Source organism: Plecotus auritus (assembly GCF_963455305.1).
Source record: "Plecotus auritus genome assembly, chromosome: 11".
Lineage (NCBI taxonomy): Eukaryota > Metazoa > Chordata > Mammalia > Chiroptera > Vespertilionidae > Plecotus > Plecotus auritus.
Window position 1 is genome coordinate 46,262,989 of NC_137777.1, and position 18,003 is coordinate 46,280,991.

Here is an 18,003-nt window from a genome sequence, read left to right on the forward strand (position 1 = left end):
TTTATTTATTTTTTTACAGAGAAGAAGGGAGAGGGATAGAGAGTTAGAAACATTGATGAGAGAGAAACATCGATCAGCTGTCTCCTGCACACTCCCCACTGGGGATGTGTCTGCAACCAAGGTACATGCCCTTGACTGGAATTGAACCTGAGACCCTTTAGTCCGAAGGCCGATGCTCTATCCACTGAGCCAAACCAGTCAGGGCTAGAATTACATCTTATTTACAATTACATACCTAATCTTAAAAATTTCACAGGGAAAGAGATTGCCATGTATACTTCCCGAGCAGAGTGGGCCCAAACCCTGATTATACAAATCAACAAAAGATGAATAGATCTCTGTTTATTAAGTTTAATTTTGATGCTCAGAATTTCTTCCATTTCCCTCTGAACACTATCTTGAATAATGCAGGGTCTCAGTTAGTGTTTAAAAACAAAAGAGAAAGAAAAAAACTACAACAATAATGACTAGAAAAGCCTAAAATTGTATAGCAACTGATTATCATAATCATCCAAATGGTCTACATGCTGCTAGTAAAGTTAAGTTTGACCATCCATTTTCAGAACACACGCAACTTTATTTAGATATTTTTAAAAGATTAAGTTTTTGATAAATTTGTTAAAATAAGGACTTGGATCAATTAAGAAGAAAAAACTTACCAGTCTTTGATTTAACCGCTTGTTTTCTTCTTCTTTTAATTGTAATGTCTGCAGGGGGAAATAAGAGAGACCTGTGGTTTGGTTTATCCTTGTACCTACCCAAATCTAAACATGATTGACAACATTTTTTAAACTTCAGATTACGTTCGGTTCCCGTACAAAAGTTAGTGGGAAATGTTATTTATAGATTTTTCCCACTGTTTTTAATTATTTACTGGATTGAAAAATAATGAGAACATTTTTAGTATATTTACCTGACACAACGATTCTAAAAGTTTAATGTGCATTAAAATCGTATCACTTGTGGAACTTTTAAGTATGCAGTACATATCTGAGATCTATCCCCAAAGACTCTGCGAGTATGTCTGTCCTAAGAAGAGGTATTTGCATATATCCCAGTTGATTCTGATATGTGATCATACAACACTTCAATAGCAGCAAGAACAACAATAAATGCAGGTTAAAACCAAAGCCGAACAATTTTTACTAGGTTCTTATAAGCTTGTAAAGAGAAAAAAATAATTTTTTTTTTTTTTGCTGAAAATCTTAAAAACCGAAGGAATGAGAAGTGCTCTATAAAACAATTGGGAGAAAACTACTTATTGCCAATGTTCATTTCAATTAATCTCCATTAAAGAAAACAACTTTTCTTCATCATTCACATAATCTATTTTTGCCCAATCAAGGGAAGTACTCAAATGCTTTGTTTTTGAAATACTTATGTTTTAATGAATTCTGAGCTACTGAATAAAACTATTATTGTACATAGTTATTTTATAAAGACCACTAACCTTTTTCTCTAATATAGACTTCATTTATTGGAAACATATGAACAAATAGAGTCTTGAAATAATATTGCCAATTGTTAAGCCACTTCTCAAAATATTAACTACAAAAATAACCATTAAAAAAAGATCTGCCCCAGCCAGCATGGCTCAGTGGTTGAACATCAACCTATGAACGAGGACGTCACATTTCGATTCCCAGGAGGGCACATGACTGAGTTGGGGGCTCAATCCCCAGTGTGGGGTGTGTAGGAGACAGCCAATCAATGATTCTCTCTCATCATTGATGTTTCTGTCTTTCTCTCCCTCTCCCTTCCTCTCTGAAATCAAGTATATATTTTTTTAAAAGATCTAATTTATAAAACATGGCATGTTTTCAGCATAAGACATATTTAACTGCATCCACATAATGAACATATCAAATATTGCAGTTAAAGAAAATAATTTACTTACTCGTTCTAACAGCATTATCCTCTGTTTTTCTTCAGATAGCATATGGATGTTTTCTCTAAGAGATAATGAATTATTTTAGTTTAAGTCTAAAAATTCTGGACTTTACATTCTTTAAAAGAATTTTAGAAATTTAACTATTACTACAAAGCACTTTAAAATTTAAGGGTCTGAACTAAATTGTAGAAAGCATCCTGTTTAAGTTACGGTACATTTCAATGGTGTACATTCTTTGTAGCAAAGCTCCTGAAATTAGACCTGTAAACCTTTTGAAATTATAAGCAAAACATTGGTTTATGCCTTTTCCTAGGATAATGTCTTTTATTTTATTATTTATTTATTAATCCTCACCCGAAGATATTTTTCCATTGATATTTTAGAAAGAGTGGAAGGGAGGGGGAGAGACAGAGAGAAACATTGAAGTGAGATAGACACATTGATTGGTAGCACGCCCCCAACCAGGGCCCGGGTGCAAGCCTACAACCAAGATACATGCCCTTGACTGCAATCAAACCCAGGACCTTTTAGTCCGCAGGCCGACGCTCTATCTACTGAGCCAATTTTTTAGGAACCTCCATACTGTTTTTCCATAGTGGCTGCACCAATCTGTAATCCCACCAACAATGTCTGAGGGTTCCCTTTTCTCCACATCCTTGCCAGCACTTGTTTCATTAATGTGAGCCATTCTGACAGATGTGAGCTGACTTACCAAAAAATAAACAATCCAAATAAAAAATGGGCAGAGGACCTGAATGGATATATCTCCACAGAGGACATACACATGGCCAATAGGCTTTTATCATATAGGATACGTAGTTAATTTTCGTAACTGTGTCTATTGCTTTATTTTTTTTACTTTTTGCTGAGAGGAAGAAGTGTCCTACCCTAAATATGTCTATAAAATGTTCTCATTTTACTCCCTAGCTGGTTTGGCTCAGTGGAGAGAGAGTCAGCCTGCGGATCAAAGGGTACTGGGTTCAATTCCGGCCAAGGGCACGTCCTTGGTTGCAGGCTCCTTCCCTGCCCTGGACCTGGTCAACGCTTATGCAGGAGGCAACCAATAGATGTGTTTCTCTCTCATCGATGTTTCTAACTCTCTATCCCTCTCCCTTCCTCTCTGTAAAAAATCAATTAAAAAAATATTAAAAAAAAAAAAAGTTTTCATTTTAGCCCTGCTGGTGTGGCTCAGTGGTTGAGTGTTGACCTATGAACCAAGAGATAACAGTTCAATTCCCTGTCAGGGCATATGCCTGGGTTGTGGGCTCGATCCCCAGTGTGGGGCATGTGGGAGGCAGCCGATCAATGGTTCTCTCTCATCATTGATGTTTCTATCTCTGTCTCCCCCTTTCTTCCTCTCTGAAATCAAATAAAAATATGTATTTTCTAAAAGTTCCATTTCAGTTTTAATCATATTTAATTTAGTCACATTTTAAAGCACCTATAAATTAACAATTGTTTGTTGTGAACAGTGTCCTCTCTATGTATAAAATTTCCTATTTAACTTTTCTAAACCATTACCTTTATGTGGCATATATATTTTTTCATTATTTGCCTTATGTATCTTTCTCAATTGCATTAAATAAAATGTTCTGTATTAATTTTTCTTTAGATGCTTTTTTTGTTGATCGAATGCAGTTGAATGCTTTCTTTCCAGACAGGTTTTGTAGAGAGGTTAGTTTATTTTTTCACATACATTTCGACTTGTTTCTGTCATTTATGTTTTCTAATGCCATGGTCTCTATATATGTTTATGCTTCCTGTTTTCACATTACACTTATTTGTTCTATTTTTCACGTACATTCTTAAGCCTCATACCTTTCCAGGTTCTCAAGGTTAACCAGTTTCTAGTGCCTTCTTTTGAACTAAACAGAGACCTACCTTCGTTTTTACTTTTCAAAAGACTCCTCTGCCTTTCCCCAATACACCCTCACCAAAATGAATATATTCACTACTAGATTAATGCCTTTTCCTCCTAGGTTATGGGTCTCAAAGTTTAAACACTCCTGTAAATAAGAATAGCTTAATACTACTATAGTGACACTTATCCTGGTAGTCTATGAAAATATGCCAGAGTGATTCATAAGACACACAATCAGTCATATTAAAATATTTGTCATGTTTATAGCTTAGGAATTAAAATGGCACAACTTTTAGGCATATGAGCTATCAACCAGTAGTGCTAAATACATTTCCTACCTCCAGAACTTTTAGTTCACACTAGTGGCTTAAAAGCCTAATATCCGAGGCAGTTGAAAAGGGTGTACTTACTGTACGGACATCATGCTTGTCTCCATTGCCGAGTCCACTCTTCCTTCATCTTGTGTTTCGATGGCTGACTTCTCCGTTTCACCTGGGAGTTCAGGTGCACAAGCTCCATAAAGTTCTGGGGCTGTCGCGACATACGGTGAAGGTACAAAACTGCTACCACGCAGCTTACTGACTTCTTCCTCAAGTTTTTTCTTTTCTTCCAGCAAGCGAGCTCGATCTTCAGATAGGGACTCTATCAAATCTGAGGGGCACCCCATGTTGAATTAAGCATTACAGAATATTCTTAAATGACTTCTAATTTTAAAACGGAATTAAAAATCATATTTCAAAACTTTACCAACCTTTATCTCGCTCTTGCTGCTGCATTGTACTTTTCAACTTGTCACTAAGATCATTAATTATGTTTTCTTTTCTCATTTTCTCTCTTGTTAAAACAGTGTTAAAGTTGGTCTGGAAGACAAAATGATTAAGTACATAAATTGTCACCCTAATCGGTTTGGCTCAGTGGATAGAGCGTTGGCCTGTAGACTGAAAGGTCCCAGGTTTGATTCCGGTCAAGGGCATGTACCTTGGTTGCGGGCACATCCCCAGTAGGGGGTGTGCAGGAGGCAGCTGATCGATGTTTCTCTCTCATTGATGTTTCTAACTCTCTATCCCTCTCCCTTCCTCTCTGTAAAAAAAAAAAAAAAAAAAAAAATCAATAAAATATCTATTTTTTAAAAAATTGTCTGCATGCACATAGAAGCTAGGGCTAAAAAAATAACCTTGCAAATATGTTTGCATGTTACATTTATATGTGGAAAAAAAAGTGCAACATACAAATGTTTTTTTAATGAAAATGCTATACTGTAGTAGATACAATGTTATTGTATTTCCCTGGTTTCACATTAAGATAATATTGTTCACATATTTATTGTCAGAGGAAAAGCAAAATTTGGGGAAAAGAAAATGATCAACAAATCAGCAAGTGCTATTTTACCTATTCTTTTAGTAATCTTCCTGCCTCTGGAAGCTTCCTGTCTTTAGCTAAATCTTGGTTAGCACAATAACATTTCAAGAGAGATTTTGTTGCACCTCCATCTCTTATCTGAATATTTCAATGGCCACTGCACATCTGCTTTATGGCCAGACTTAATGGTCTGGCCCCCGCTTATCTCACAAGCTTTACCACTCACTATTGATCAATATTAATAACTGAATCAGCGATGTTCAATAACAATCAACTGTAATCTACCAACAGCCTAACATGAATAAGAATTATAAAAAGTAAAAAAAAAAAAAATTTGTGCTGATGCAATTTAGAAAAATAAAATTTTAAAGATTATCATCTAAGTATAGTATAAACACTTTCACTTTGCAAAGGAACTTATCTGAGTTTTGAAGAGATTAAGAGATGTACTTAAGATCACACAGGTAGTTAAGAAACTAGAAATAGCCCTAGCTGATTTGGCTCAATGGATAGAGTGTTGGCCTGCGGACTGAAGGGCCCCATGTTCGAGTCCAGTCAAGGGCACATGCCTGGGTTGCTGGCTCGATCCCCAGTAGGGGATGTGTAGGAGGCAGCCGATCAGTGATTCTCTCTCATCATTCATGTTTCTATCTCTCCCTCCCTCTCCCTCTCCCTCTCCCTTCCTCTCTGAAATCAGTAAGAATATATATTTTTTTAAAATAACATTTAAAAAAAAATAAACTAGAAATATAATTTACATTTCCTAATTTGTAATCTAAGACTGTTTCATTTTGAAGCATCTGTCCATGTGACATAATGACTTGTAAAAAGAAAATGCTTTTCATCATGAAGAAGGTATTTAATAAATATTAACAGGGTCAATGTAGGAAAATCACTTCTAAAATATCATAAAACATTAGCTGCACAAAGAAATTATATTTTGTAATTTATGTTGCCTTCTTTAACCTAAAATAATGAAATGGGGCAGGAGAACATACCTGCTGTTCCGCAATCAAAGATGTTCGAACATTTTGCATTTCTTCATTCTTTCTTTTCTCTTGTTCTTCAAGTTGTTCTAAAAACTTAGCTTTTTCTTCCTGAAGCTTTTCTTGAAGTTCAGCAACCAGGCTTGAAGAATCTTCTCTGGTAGATTCAATGGCAGAACTTGAAAATTAAATATAGTATTGCTTTTTTTTCAAATATACCGAATACTATAACTAGCTGACATCAGAAAAGTTATATATCTTCAAATCTAACAGTGGTTACTATCATTATTCACAAATAATATGACACTGTACACAGAAAAGCCTAAAAACTCCACCAAAAAACTACTAGATTTAATAAAGGAATTCGGCAATGTAGCAGGATACAAAATTAACTCCCAGAAATCTATGGCATTTTTGTATACCAATAATGAACTCTGAAAGAGAAACTAAAAACAAAAACAATCCCATTTACTATTGCAACAAAAAAATTAAGATACTTAGGAATAAACTTAACCAAGGAGGTAAAAGACGTACTCAGAAAACTATAAGAAGTTGAAAAAAGAGATGGAGGAAGTTATAAACAAGTGGAAGAAAATAGCGTGTTCATGAGTTGGTAGAATCAACATCATTAAAGTGTCCATACTTCCCAAAGCAATCTATAGATTCAATGCAATCCCTATTAAAGTGTCAACAGCATATTTCACAGACCTAGAACAAATACTCCAAAAATTTGTATGGAACCAAAAAAGACCCCAAATAGACACAGCAATCTTAATAAAGAAGAACAAAGTTGGAGGAATCACAATACCAATATCAAGTTATACTACAAAACAGCCTGGTACTGTCACAGAACAGGCATATAGATCAAGGGAAAAGAACAGAGAACCCAGAAATTGACCCAAGCCATTATGCTCAATATCTGACAAAGGAGGCAACAGCATATAATGGGGTCAAGACAGTCTCTTCAATAAGTCGTGTTGGGAAAATTGGGCAGACACATGCAAAAAAATGAATCTAGACCACCAACTTACACCAGACACAAAAATAAACTCAAAATGGATAAGAGACTTAAATGTAAGTCATGAGACCATAATAATCCTAGAAGAAACCATAGGTAGCAAAATCTCAGGCATCTCTCGTAGCAATACCTTTGCCGATACATCTTCTAGGGCAAAGGAAACAAAGGAGAAAATAAATGGGACTACATCAAAATAAAAAGCTTCTGCACAGCAAAAGAAACCATCAACAAAATGCCGTAACCAGTTTGGCTCAGTGGATAGAGCGTCAGCCTGTGGACTGAAGGGTCCCAGGTTCAATTCCGGTCAAGGGCATGTACCTTGCTTGCCAGCACATCCCCAGTAGGGAATGAGCAGGAGGCAGCTGATCGATGTTTCTCTCTCATCAATGTTTCTAACTCTCTATCCCTCTCCCTTCCTCTCTGTAAAAAGTCAATAAAATATATTTTTTTTAAAAAATGAAAAGGAATCCCACTGTATGGGAGAATATATTTGGCAATGATACATCTGATAAGGGGTTAATTTCCAAAATATATAAGGAATTCATACTTAACAAAAAGACAAATAATCCAATTTAAAAATGGGCAAAGGACCTAAATAGTCACTTCTCCAAAGTGACATACAGGCGGCCAAGCGATATACGAAAAAATGCTCAAGTCACTGATCATCAGAGAGATAAAAATTAAAATGACAATGAGGTATCACCTCACACCTATCGGAATAGCTACCATCAACAAATCAACAATGGGTAACTGTTGGCAAGGATGTGGAGAAAAGGGAACCCTCATACACTGCTGGTGGGAATGTAGACTGGTGCAGCCACTGTGGAAAACAGTATGGAGTTTCCTCAAAAAATTAAAAATGGAACTCCCGTTTCACCCAGTGATCCCACTTCTAGGAATATATCCTAAGAAACCCGAAACACCAATCAGAAAAAATATATGCACCCCTATGTCCATAGCAGCAATATTTACAATAGCTAACATTTGGAAACAACCCAAGTGCCCATCAGCAGATGAGTGGATAAAGAAGCTCAAATTTTTAAATGATACTTTGTTTTTATCAGTAAAGGAGCACATGTGCGCGTACACACACAAGAAAATTACATACTCCCACCTTTGCATATATCAACACCCTAACAAGCCTGGAAATTAAAACTCAAAAAAGCTGATACATTTGTTCAGTTGGGATTTTCCATACTATTATACCCAGAACTTGAAATAAAGCACCTCTGATTGATAGTTCCCCCACCATTATTAATAAACTATGTATGTAGCAAAAGGTTGTATTATCCTTCATATTTCTAGTAACTAGGAAATCCTCATTGAATACAAACTAGGTTGTCTTAATGCTTGCACTCTATCCTAATAAGAGAAATATGCAAATTGACCATACCTTCGCGATGCCCACAAGCCAATCAGGAGTATGCAAATTAATCCAACAAAGATGGTGAGTTAATTTGCATACTAAGGCGCCATGGTGACGACGCAGGCATTCCGCACCCCAGCAGCTCCAGGCCTCTGGGCAGCGTGGGAAGGCGGAAAGGTAGCTCCGGGCTGGAGCAAAGGCAGTGCCAGCAGCCAGGGGAAGGCCCATTCTTGCACGAATCTTCGTGCATTGGGCCTCTATTTAACTATATTTGACTTGGTCTAATAAACAATTGTTTGTCATGGGTTTTTGAAACTCTTTTGAGATTAAAATTTAAAAATTTTTATGTTCCATACTCTCCCTGATCTGTATCAACTATTCCTTAGAAGCATGACTATGAACAGTATAGAGGTAGATTTTCAGATACATGGAAACTATACACATATAGTTTACATTCATCTTCTTTATACACAGGCGTATAAGAAAGCCCACTTTCTAAAGATTTGAAAAGAAAAAAAAAGATAGCCCCTTTCCCAAAAATTCTCTAAATAATGTATACTATTGATTTAATTTTACTGGTTATATAGGAAAGTTATTTTAATTTTGCATTTCTTTAACCTCAAGTAGACTGAATAGCTATTCACATATAGGCTATTCATATTCTATTTTCTGTCTATTCATATCCACCGCTCATTTATCTAATGAACTGTACCCTTCTTAAAACTGACGTGTGGCCCTGGGCAGTGTGGCTCACCAATTAGAGCGTCAGTCTGGGCACTGAAGGGTTGCGGGTTCCATTACCAGCCAAGGGCACATATCTCTGTTGCACGTTCGATCCCTGGCCCTGGTTGGGCATGTGAGGGAGGCAACCAATCGGTGTGTCTCTCTCTCTTCTCTCCCTCTCTCCACACCCTACCCACCCGCCCTTCCTTCCATTCTAAGTATCAATGGAAAAAATATCGAGTGAGGATTAACAAACAAAAAATTTGACTAATGAAAGTATTCTTTCCTCTGCATGAAAGAGAAACTGAGAACTACATTATGTAAAATCCTCATCCCAGTAAGTTCTGGGAGGTTCAAGTTTGTCAACAAAAGATACCCACACAAAATCTGGAGTGCTAAGGAGAGTCTATGTTTCTCCAGAGATGGCTGTGCTCTGACATGTGGGCAACTTAAGATTCACAAGGGGTTTCTAAGCAAACTATCTGTATTGGTGTCTCAGTAGACAATTAGTAGAAATTTCCTAAAAATTGTAGGTTTCCTGCCCGAGCTGGTTTGGCTCAGTGGATGGAGTGTCAGCCTGCAGACTGAAGGGTCCCAGGTTCGATTCCAGTCAAGGGCACATGCCCGGGTTGTGGGCTTGATCCTCAATGGGGGGCTTGCAGAAGGCAGCCAATCAATGATTCCCTCTCATCACTGATGTTTCTTTCTCACCCCCTCCCTTCCTCTCCGAAATCAATAAAGATATATTTTTAAAAAATTGTAGGTTTCCTAATTAGCCAACACTTTGGTGCTTCAGATGACTTTGAACCTATAGACCAGGAGTCCTCAAACTTTTTAAACAGGGGGCCAGTTCACTGTCCCTCAGAACGTTGGAGGGCCGGACTATAGTTTAAAAGAAAAACTATAAACAAATTCCTATGCGCACTGCGGGCCCGGGACAAGTCGGCTGCTAAGCAGGACAGGCAGTGGCACCCAGCGGGCCGGATAAATGTCCTCGGGGGGCCACATGTGGCCCGTGGGCCGTAGTTTGAGGACGCCTGCTATAGACCTCCAGGATATTGACTCCCTTACTCTTCCCTTCCACCACCCACCTCTCCCTGAAGTTCATTAAGTTCTAATTCTAATATTAACTCCTTTAATCCTATATAATAAAAGGCTAATATGCAAATAGACTGAATGGCCGAACAACCAGAATCGAACCGGTCGCTATGACATGCACTGACCACAGGGGGCGTGCGCGGAACATGGCAGGCGTTGGGTGCGGCAGGATGGTGGAGCAGGTGAGTGGGGGCACCAGACCAAGGCGGGGCACCCGTCACTGTCATCGGGGCAAGCCTCTGGTGGTTACTGAAAATTCTTTGCTCCAGCATGCCGCAGTCTCGCCCACTGCCGGCGCTAGAGCCGCCACTCGCACCCGCAGCCAGTGCCAGAACCGCCGCTCGCACCTGCTGCTGGCAACTGGTGCCAGTCCCAATTGCTCAACACCGTCAGCGGGTGCAAGTGGCAGCTGCTGGCCCTGATTGCCCCTGAGGGCTTCTCCACCTGCCCCTGCTCCTGGGGGGCAATTGGGGCAGAAGCCGCTGCTCACACCCGCCGACTGCGCCGGCCCCGCTCGTTCCTACTGCTGGTACCAGCCCCAATTGCTCCGCACCATCAGCGGATACGAGCGGGGCTGGCGCCATCAGCGCGTCAGAGCAGCAGGAGCAGGGCTGCTGGCAAAGAGGGGGCCGGGGGCCACAGCAGGATGGGCTGAGACCCACCACAACCTTGCAGCCCACAGCTCCTTTCAAGGTACACGAATTCGTGCACTGGGCCCCTAGTCTTGAAATATTTAAAAGAGGTTCTGACGATGGCCAGTATGGCTCAGTTGGTTGGAGCGTTGTCCTATACACCGAAAGGTCACGGATTCAATTCCTAATCAGGGAACATACCCAGATCATGGTTCAATCCCTGGTCAGGTGCCGAAGGGAGGCAACCAATTGATGCTTCTCTCACATGGATGTCTCTCTCTCTCTCCCCTCTCCTTTCCTCTCTCTCTAAAAGCAATAAAAAAGCCACAAAAACGTATCTTCATGTGAGGATTTAAAAAAATAAAATAGGTTTTATTTCTAAACTCAATCCAGAGATAGATGGGAATCTGGAATTCTCTAATGTTTTGATCTGAAGGCAGTAATGACCTTACCACCAGTGCAAAATGGAACTTTAGTAGACCAGGGCATTCAAAGCAGAACCACTAACAACTGTAGTTATCTGGGATCAACTGGCTAAAGGCAAGGTTTTGGAGATGTTCCAGTTGTCCCTCCAAATCCCACTAAGCCTCCCTTACCAGCAGCAGCCTTTCTTCCTTGAGACTAGAGGCCCAGTGCACGAAATTCGTGCACTGGAGGGGGGTCTCTTTAGCCCATCCTGCACCCTCTGGCAATCCAGGACCCCTTAGGGCAGTGGTTGGCAAACCGTGGCTCGCGAGCCACATGCGGCTCTTTGGCCCCTGGAGTGTGGCTCTTCCACAAAATACTAGGGCCTGGGGGAGTCTATTTTGAAGAAGTGGCATTAGAAGAAGTTTAAGTTTAAAAAATTTGGCTCTCAAAAGAAATTCCAATTGTTGTACTGTTGATATTTGGCTCTGTTGACTAATGAGTTTGCCGACCACTGCCTTAGGGGATGTCCGACTGCAGGTTTAGACCCTATCCCCCTGCAGAATCGGGCCTAAACTGGCAGTTGGACTTCCCTCTCACAATCCAGAACCACTAGCTCCTAACCGCTCACCTGCCTGCCTGCCTGCCTGATCACCCCTTACCACTCGCCTGCCTGATAGCCCCTAACCGCCTCTGCCTGCCTGCCTGATTGCCCTTAACCGCTCACCTGCCTGTCTGATCACCCCTAACCGCCTCTGCCTGCCTGCCTGATTGCCCCTAACTGCTCGCCTGCCTGCCTGATCGCCCCTAACTGCTCGCCTGCCTGCCTGATCGCCCCTAACCACCTCTGCCTCAGCCCCTGCCACCGCGGCTTCGTCCAGATTGATGTCCAGAAGGTCTTTCAGCTTTCCGGTCTAATTAGCATATTATGCTTTTATTATTATAGATTAGTGTCACCTTACCTGAGGTCCCCTTCTCAACAAGCTGATCATTCTCAACCTCTCCACCATTTCATTACTCCCAGACCCACTGCTACATTCAAATCCCATGTTCTAAGAGAAGTTAAAGGAGGAACTGCAATTCCAAGAGGTTCCATTTATTTTTAAAGAAACATTGGAAATAGATCCAATGGGAGTTAGACAAACAGAATGTTTAGACAAGCCAAAATCATTTGTATAAATGTAATGACCCGAGATTCTAGATCAAATGTTACCTTTTAACAGTTTGCAAGGTTGGCTGCCTGAAACCTGGAACCAATGGCCAATATTAAACAAAAATGAGAGGCCAAGATGAGATACGTTAGAGTACCACAGGCCAGGTCTAACCTATTACCTCTTTGGGTAAGTAAAGTTCTGTTGGAACGTAGTGAAACCCATTTATATTGTCTCACTCCTGTTTTGCTACAACAGTAAAGCTAAGTAGCTAAGACAGAGACCATCTGGCCCACAGAGCCTAAAACATTTACAATGTGGCCCTTTACAGAAAGTGTGCCAACCATTCTCTACAGTGTAGACAAGTCTATCCCAATGATTCCCAAAGTGTGACTGATCCACAGAACAATCTGGGGTAACTAGAACACATTCAGGGGATCAGTAAGGTCAAAACTATTTTCATCATAATACTAAGATGATATTTGTCTTTTATACCTTGTTGACATTTGCACAGGTGATAAAACTGCTGACACCTTCACATAAATTGAAGACAGTAACACCAAACTGAACTTTTAATCATTATATCCTTTACTTCAAGACACTCAAAATGAAAAAGACAGCAGGTTTATTTTGAAATATACTGATGTACTAAAATTATTGAATCCCAGCCATTAAGCATACAATTTTTTTTAATATTCTATGTGACCAAATGACAAGCATATGTAAAGCACTTCTGCCACTTACGAAGTATGTCTGTCCCATGGAAACATACCTATGTAATTGTTTTGGCTGTATGCAGAATTGGCTGCTTTTTTCATGGCATACATCTGAAAAATGACCATCTTTGGTTATTCAGACTTGGGTTTTTGGCAGATAATTTTGAGAAAATATCAAATTGAGCCTATTATTTTAATGAACAACTGACAAACTTGTTACCAATGGAAAAAATGTGACTCTTTAAAAAGGAAGTTTGTATCTGCCACTATGAACTTGAGAGCTTACCAGTACCTAAGATCCGTCTTGTAAAATGCACAAGTATATAACAAATGTGATTTCTGTTAATAAAATGTATCCACATCTACAAGATCTGCACTACAATGAACCAGTGTTTTACAAATGACCACTTTATTATGCTACAAAATCATGCATGAGTAAAATATCCAAAGTGATAGTTCAATGAATATTAGCATAAAGTTTACCTTAAAAATCCATTGACGTGGATTCATATTCCACAATGAAACTAATGCTTAAATTATCAGTTGTTGCATTCTGATTTAGTATCAAGGAAAAATATCCACAATTATCAGGAAAGCTATTTAAATATCCCTCTTTCCAATTTCATATAAGTAAAAGGCTGGATTTTCCATATACTTTCTTATTTCCATTTCTAATACAGAAAATATTGATAACCCATATAAGCAAAATCACTTTGGAGTCCTTAATAATTTTTGAGTATGTAAAAGGGTACTGAGACCAAAGTAAGAACGACTTACTCTTGGTTTCTACATATTTAAAGGCTAACACACACACAAAGTGTGCACACACACAGAGAAATATGATGAAGTCTACATGTGACCAGCAAATCCTAACATATTTACTATATGTCCCTTTAAAGAACAAATTTCCTGGCCCTTAGTCTACAGCAAGGCACACAAAGAGTGATGGTAACAGGTGTACTGGGAATTATTACACACCTGGGAGAGGCCAGAGAACACTCCCTTCAGCACAGCTTCGAGAAACACCTCAAAAGGCTCTCTGCAGGACAGGGATGGCAGAGGGAGATAAAACCACCAAAATTCTATGAATTTCAATGGAATACCAGGATTCTGGAGTGGCTGAGGCCAATTACTGACCCTTAACCAGAGACATGATGTGGTGCCATTATAGACAGCACAGAGCAGTACTCAGGTTTGACCCAGAAGTCTGTGGCAGTGGCTATCTCTAAGGTTACAAACAGAATGGGTCGATATGTTTTTTAAAAACTTGGTATCTGGTGTGCAGAGCGCTAACTTAAATCAAAAGACTCACTATTCCTGACTCAACTCCACTATCTGAGCTGGTCACCAACGACAATGCCAAAATTTTATAGTTGTCTTTTTTTCTAGCCCTCACCAAAAGCATCTGTGGCAATTTTCCAGGTGAGTATGTATTCAGGGAAGGTACTTAACCAATTTTGGGGGATTACTGAGCTGGCTCTGAGGGGATTCTAATGCCACTGAGATCTATTACTTGATGATAGAGAAGTCTGGGCCCAGTGGGTCCCTCATCAGAGGTAAGAGATATATCCTTATATACAGAATCTGCAGTAAAAGCAACTGATGGGGAATCGCTATTGGTCTCCTAAGTCATAGAATCAGGACCAAGTAAAATCCCTAAAACTCTCTCTCACTTCAAACCAGGGGAAGAGATTTCTATCACATTTTTATTTGACCTAAGTATATGTCCTGAATAAAACGTATAAAAGCATGCAACAGATCATAAATTTAATCAGGCAGTGACTCCAGTAAATCTGCTGTTTCACATATGATCTCTTTCCTGGAGCAAATCAACAAGGCCTAGTGGCCTGACATGTAGCTACTGATTTGGTGATTTCTTCCCCATCTATACCTATTAGTATAATTCAGGGGTTGACAAACTTTTTTTTTTTTTTTGAGGGGGGCAGGCAATAATTAAAAATGTTAGCCAGGTGATCTCTGTCACAACTACTCAACTCGGCCAAAAGCAGCCACAGGCAGAGGGAAAGGAACAAGCATCTCTGTGTTCCAATATGGCTGTACTGACAAAAACAAGCAGCGGGTTGCACTCCCACAGGCATGGTTTGTCAACCGCTGGTGTAGACCACAAGCAGCAGTTTGATTTTACCTACAGAGACAGCAATATACTTTCACTGTCTTATCTCTGGGTTATACCAACTCTCCAGTCCTCTGTTAAAATCTAGTTGGTTTTCTTGCCAGTCCTCAAGATACCACATTATATATTTATGGCAATATGCTTCTTAAACCTAGTAACAAGGAAGAAATAACTAAGTGAGCTAACCAGGGAAAGACACGTTTATTACCAGAGTGAGCAATTAAGCCCATGAAAAGTTAGGAGCTGGTCAGCACAGAAAAATTTCTAAGTATCCCGGGGTCTGGGCATGAGATGTTCCCTCCATGGGGAACAAGCAAGCTGCCATTAGGTGAGCATCCCTGAATTCTGGGTGCAATATATAGTACATTTGGGTATGCTGCTGTGACTCACTTACCAAATAACTTTTAAGGCGGCCTGTTCTGTGTAAGGTCCACAGCAAGAGACACTCTTGCAATAGTCCACAAACTATCAGGCAAGCTGCTTTACCCCTTGCGCCATATTTTTTTAAATATATTTTATTGATTTTTTACAGAGAGGAAGGGAGAGGGATAGCGAGTTAGAAACATCGATGAGAGAGAAACATCGATCAGCTGCCTCCTGCACACCTCCTACTGGGGATGTGCCCGCAACCAAGGTACATGCCCTTGACCGGAATCGAACCCGGGGCCTTTCAGTCCGCAGGCCGACGCTCTATCCACTGAGCCAAACCGGTTAGGGCCCCTTGCGCCATATTTACCAGCAGATACTTGAAGTGTCTGCAGCAGGAATGAATACTGTATGAAACTGTTAGCCAGTCCTATAAGACAATCAGTTGAGACCCTTGGGATTTTTGGAGCTGGTAACAATTTTCCTCTGGTAAATGGCTGGCAACTGCGTCTATACAGAAACTGAGAGACTTCACATGGTCTCCCAAGTTACCATGTTACCTGAGTTGTCCATCATAAAGTAGATACTAACTCATTAACCGATGAGACACTCCATCATCAAATAGATGTGGCATGTATGGGCTGGAGCTTAAACAAATCCTGATGGCACAAGTAAGGTCCAAGAGGTTCAGGTTCCCAAGATTCTCACTCCAGCTACATTGCTTCTTTTCTCTCCATCACAAGTATGGCATTCAATATGAGGGTGGAGCGGAAACCGACCAACCTGGTTTCCTCATAATTCTGCACAATATGCTGACACCATTCAAAAGCACAGCTCAAGTACTAGAGCCCCACTGAGAAGTGATCCTGAAGAACAGCAGTGAAGGAAAATCTTCCCAGCAGCAGTACATCAAGCAGTGTACTTGGAGTTGCCTAGGACAGTGGTCAGCAAACTTATTAGTCAACAGTTTGCCGACCACTGGCCTAGGAGAAATGGCTAGGGCTACAAATCAACAGTGATTCATGGATACTAGCCAAAGACTTGAATGGACAGCGAGGGACTTGGAAGAAACTAGACTGAGATCTGGTGACAAGATTTGCAGAAGAGAAATACAGTTGAACCTCTTGAAAATGGGCACAAAGGATAAGGATCTGTAAGTCCTCTAAGTATATTATGTCCCACTTTGAGGAATCCATAACAATCAGATGGGCAAGTTGAACATTCTGTATCAGTCAAATTCTTTAGCCACACCAGTCCTGTTCAAAATGCTAATGACATGCAGAAAGTGAGGTTACGTATTGGGCTCAGCAATGGGGGCTGTCACTAACACTGAGCCCCCAATATTGCAGCACTTCCTTGGGAGACGAGCCAGACACTTGGTGACAGGTCAACTACCCTTGACCATTTCCATCATGAAAAGTAATCCGTTCTCACAAAAACAGTCCATTATTCTCTATATAGATTTATTTTTCCGTGCCCACAATGTTTCTGCAAGAAAAACCATTCCTGAACTTACAAAATGCCTTATTCACTGCTATGGTATTCCACTAGAATTGCTTCTGAAGAAGGGATTTTACTTTATAGTGGAAGATGTGCAGCCATAGACTCATGCCCCTGGGAGTCACTAATCTCACCACGTATGCCAATCCCTAAAGCAGCTGGCCTGACACAACTGTGGACCAAACTACTGAAAACTCAGTTATAGCACTAAATGGGTGACATTTTGCATGGCTAGAGTAAAGAATGCATACATGCTCTGAACCAGACACCACTCTGTGAGACTAATTCTCCCATAGTTAGAATACATGAGTTGGAGAACTGGGCATAGAAATTAAGGAGTAGCTACTCTATTATCCCTAAATATATTCACAAAAATTTTGCTTCTTGTCCCTACAATTTGGGCCCACACTGATTTATAGAGCAGATATAGTCCCCCTAACCTCCCACAAAAAAAAAAAAAAAGAAAAAAAAGAAAAAAAAAGAAAATCCTTTACCAAGAGATACAGCCAGGGTCTCACTAAACTGAAGCTTAAACTACCACTTGGCTAATTAGGGCTCCTCAGGCCACTGAACCAACAGGCAAAGGAGGAGGCTGCATCAATATAACTGAATTCAGTTATCTCTGGGAAACAGTTTCTCCTATATGAGGGCAGAGAGGAATATTACTGGAAGTCAGGGGCTTTTCCAATGTGTCTCTTGGCACTGCCATGTCCAATAATAAAGAGTCAAATGAGCCCTAGCCAGTTGGGGTCAGTGGTTAGAGCATCCACCCAAGGACCCAAGGGTCACGAATTTAA

General features: G+C 40.1%; 1 protein-coding gene across 3 annotated transcripts in view; it reads right to left on the minus strand.

Moving 5' to 3' along the window:
- RB1CC1 (RB1 inducible coiled-coil 1) overlaps positions 1-18,003 on the minus strand; it is a 75,863-nt gene that overhangs the window by 10,603 nt on the left and 47,257 nt on the right. For all 3 annotated transcript variants that reach the window (XM_080646351.1, XM_080646350.1, XM_080646352.1), the window contains 5 exons: positions 6,110-6,275; positions 4,504-4,612; positions 4,163-4,403; positions 1,898-1,952; positions 660-707 (listed from right to left, as the gene is read on the minus strand). In XM_080646351.1, coding sequence (XP_080502477.1) covers positions 660-707; positions 1,898-1,952; positions 4,163-4,403; positions 4,504-4,612; positions 6,110-6,275 — 619 coding nt within the window. The remainder of the gene's footprint in view (positions 1-659; positions 708-1,897; positions 1,953-4,162; positions 4,404-4,503; positions 4,613-6,109; positions 6,276-18,003) is intronic.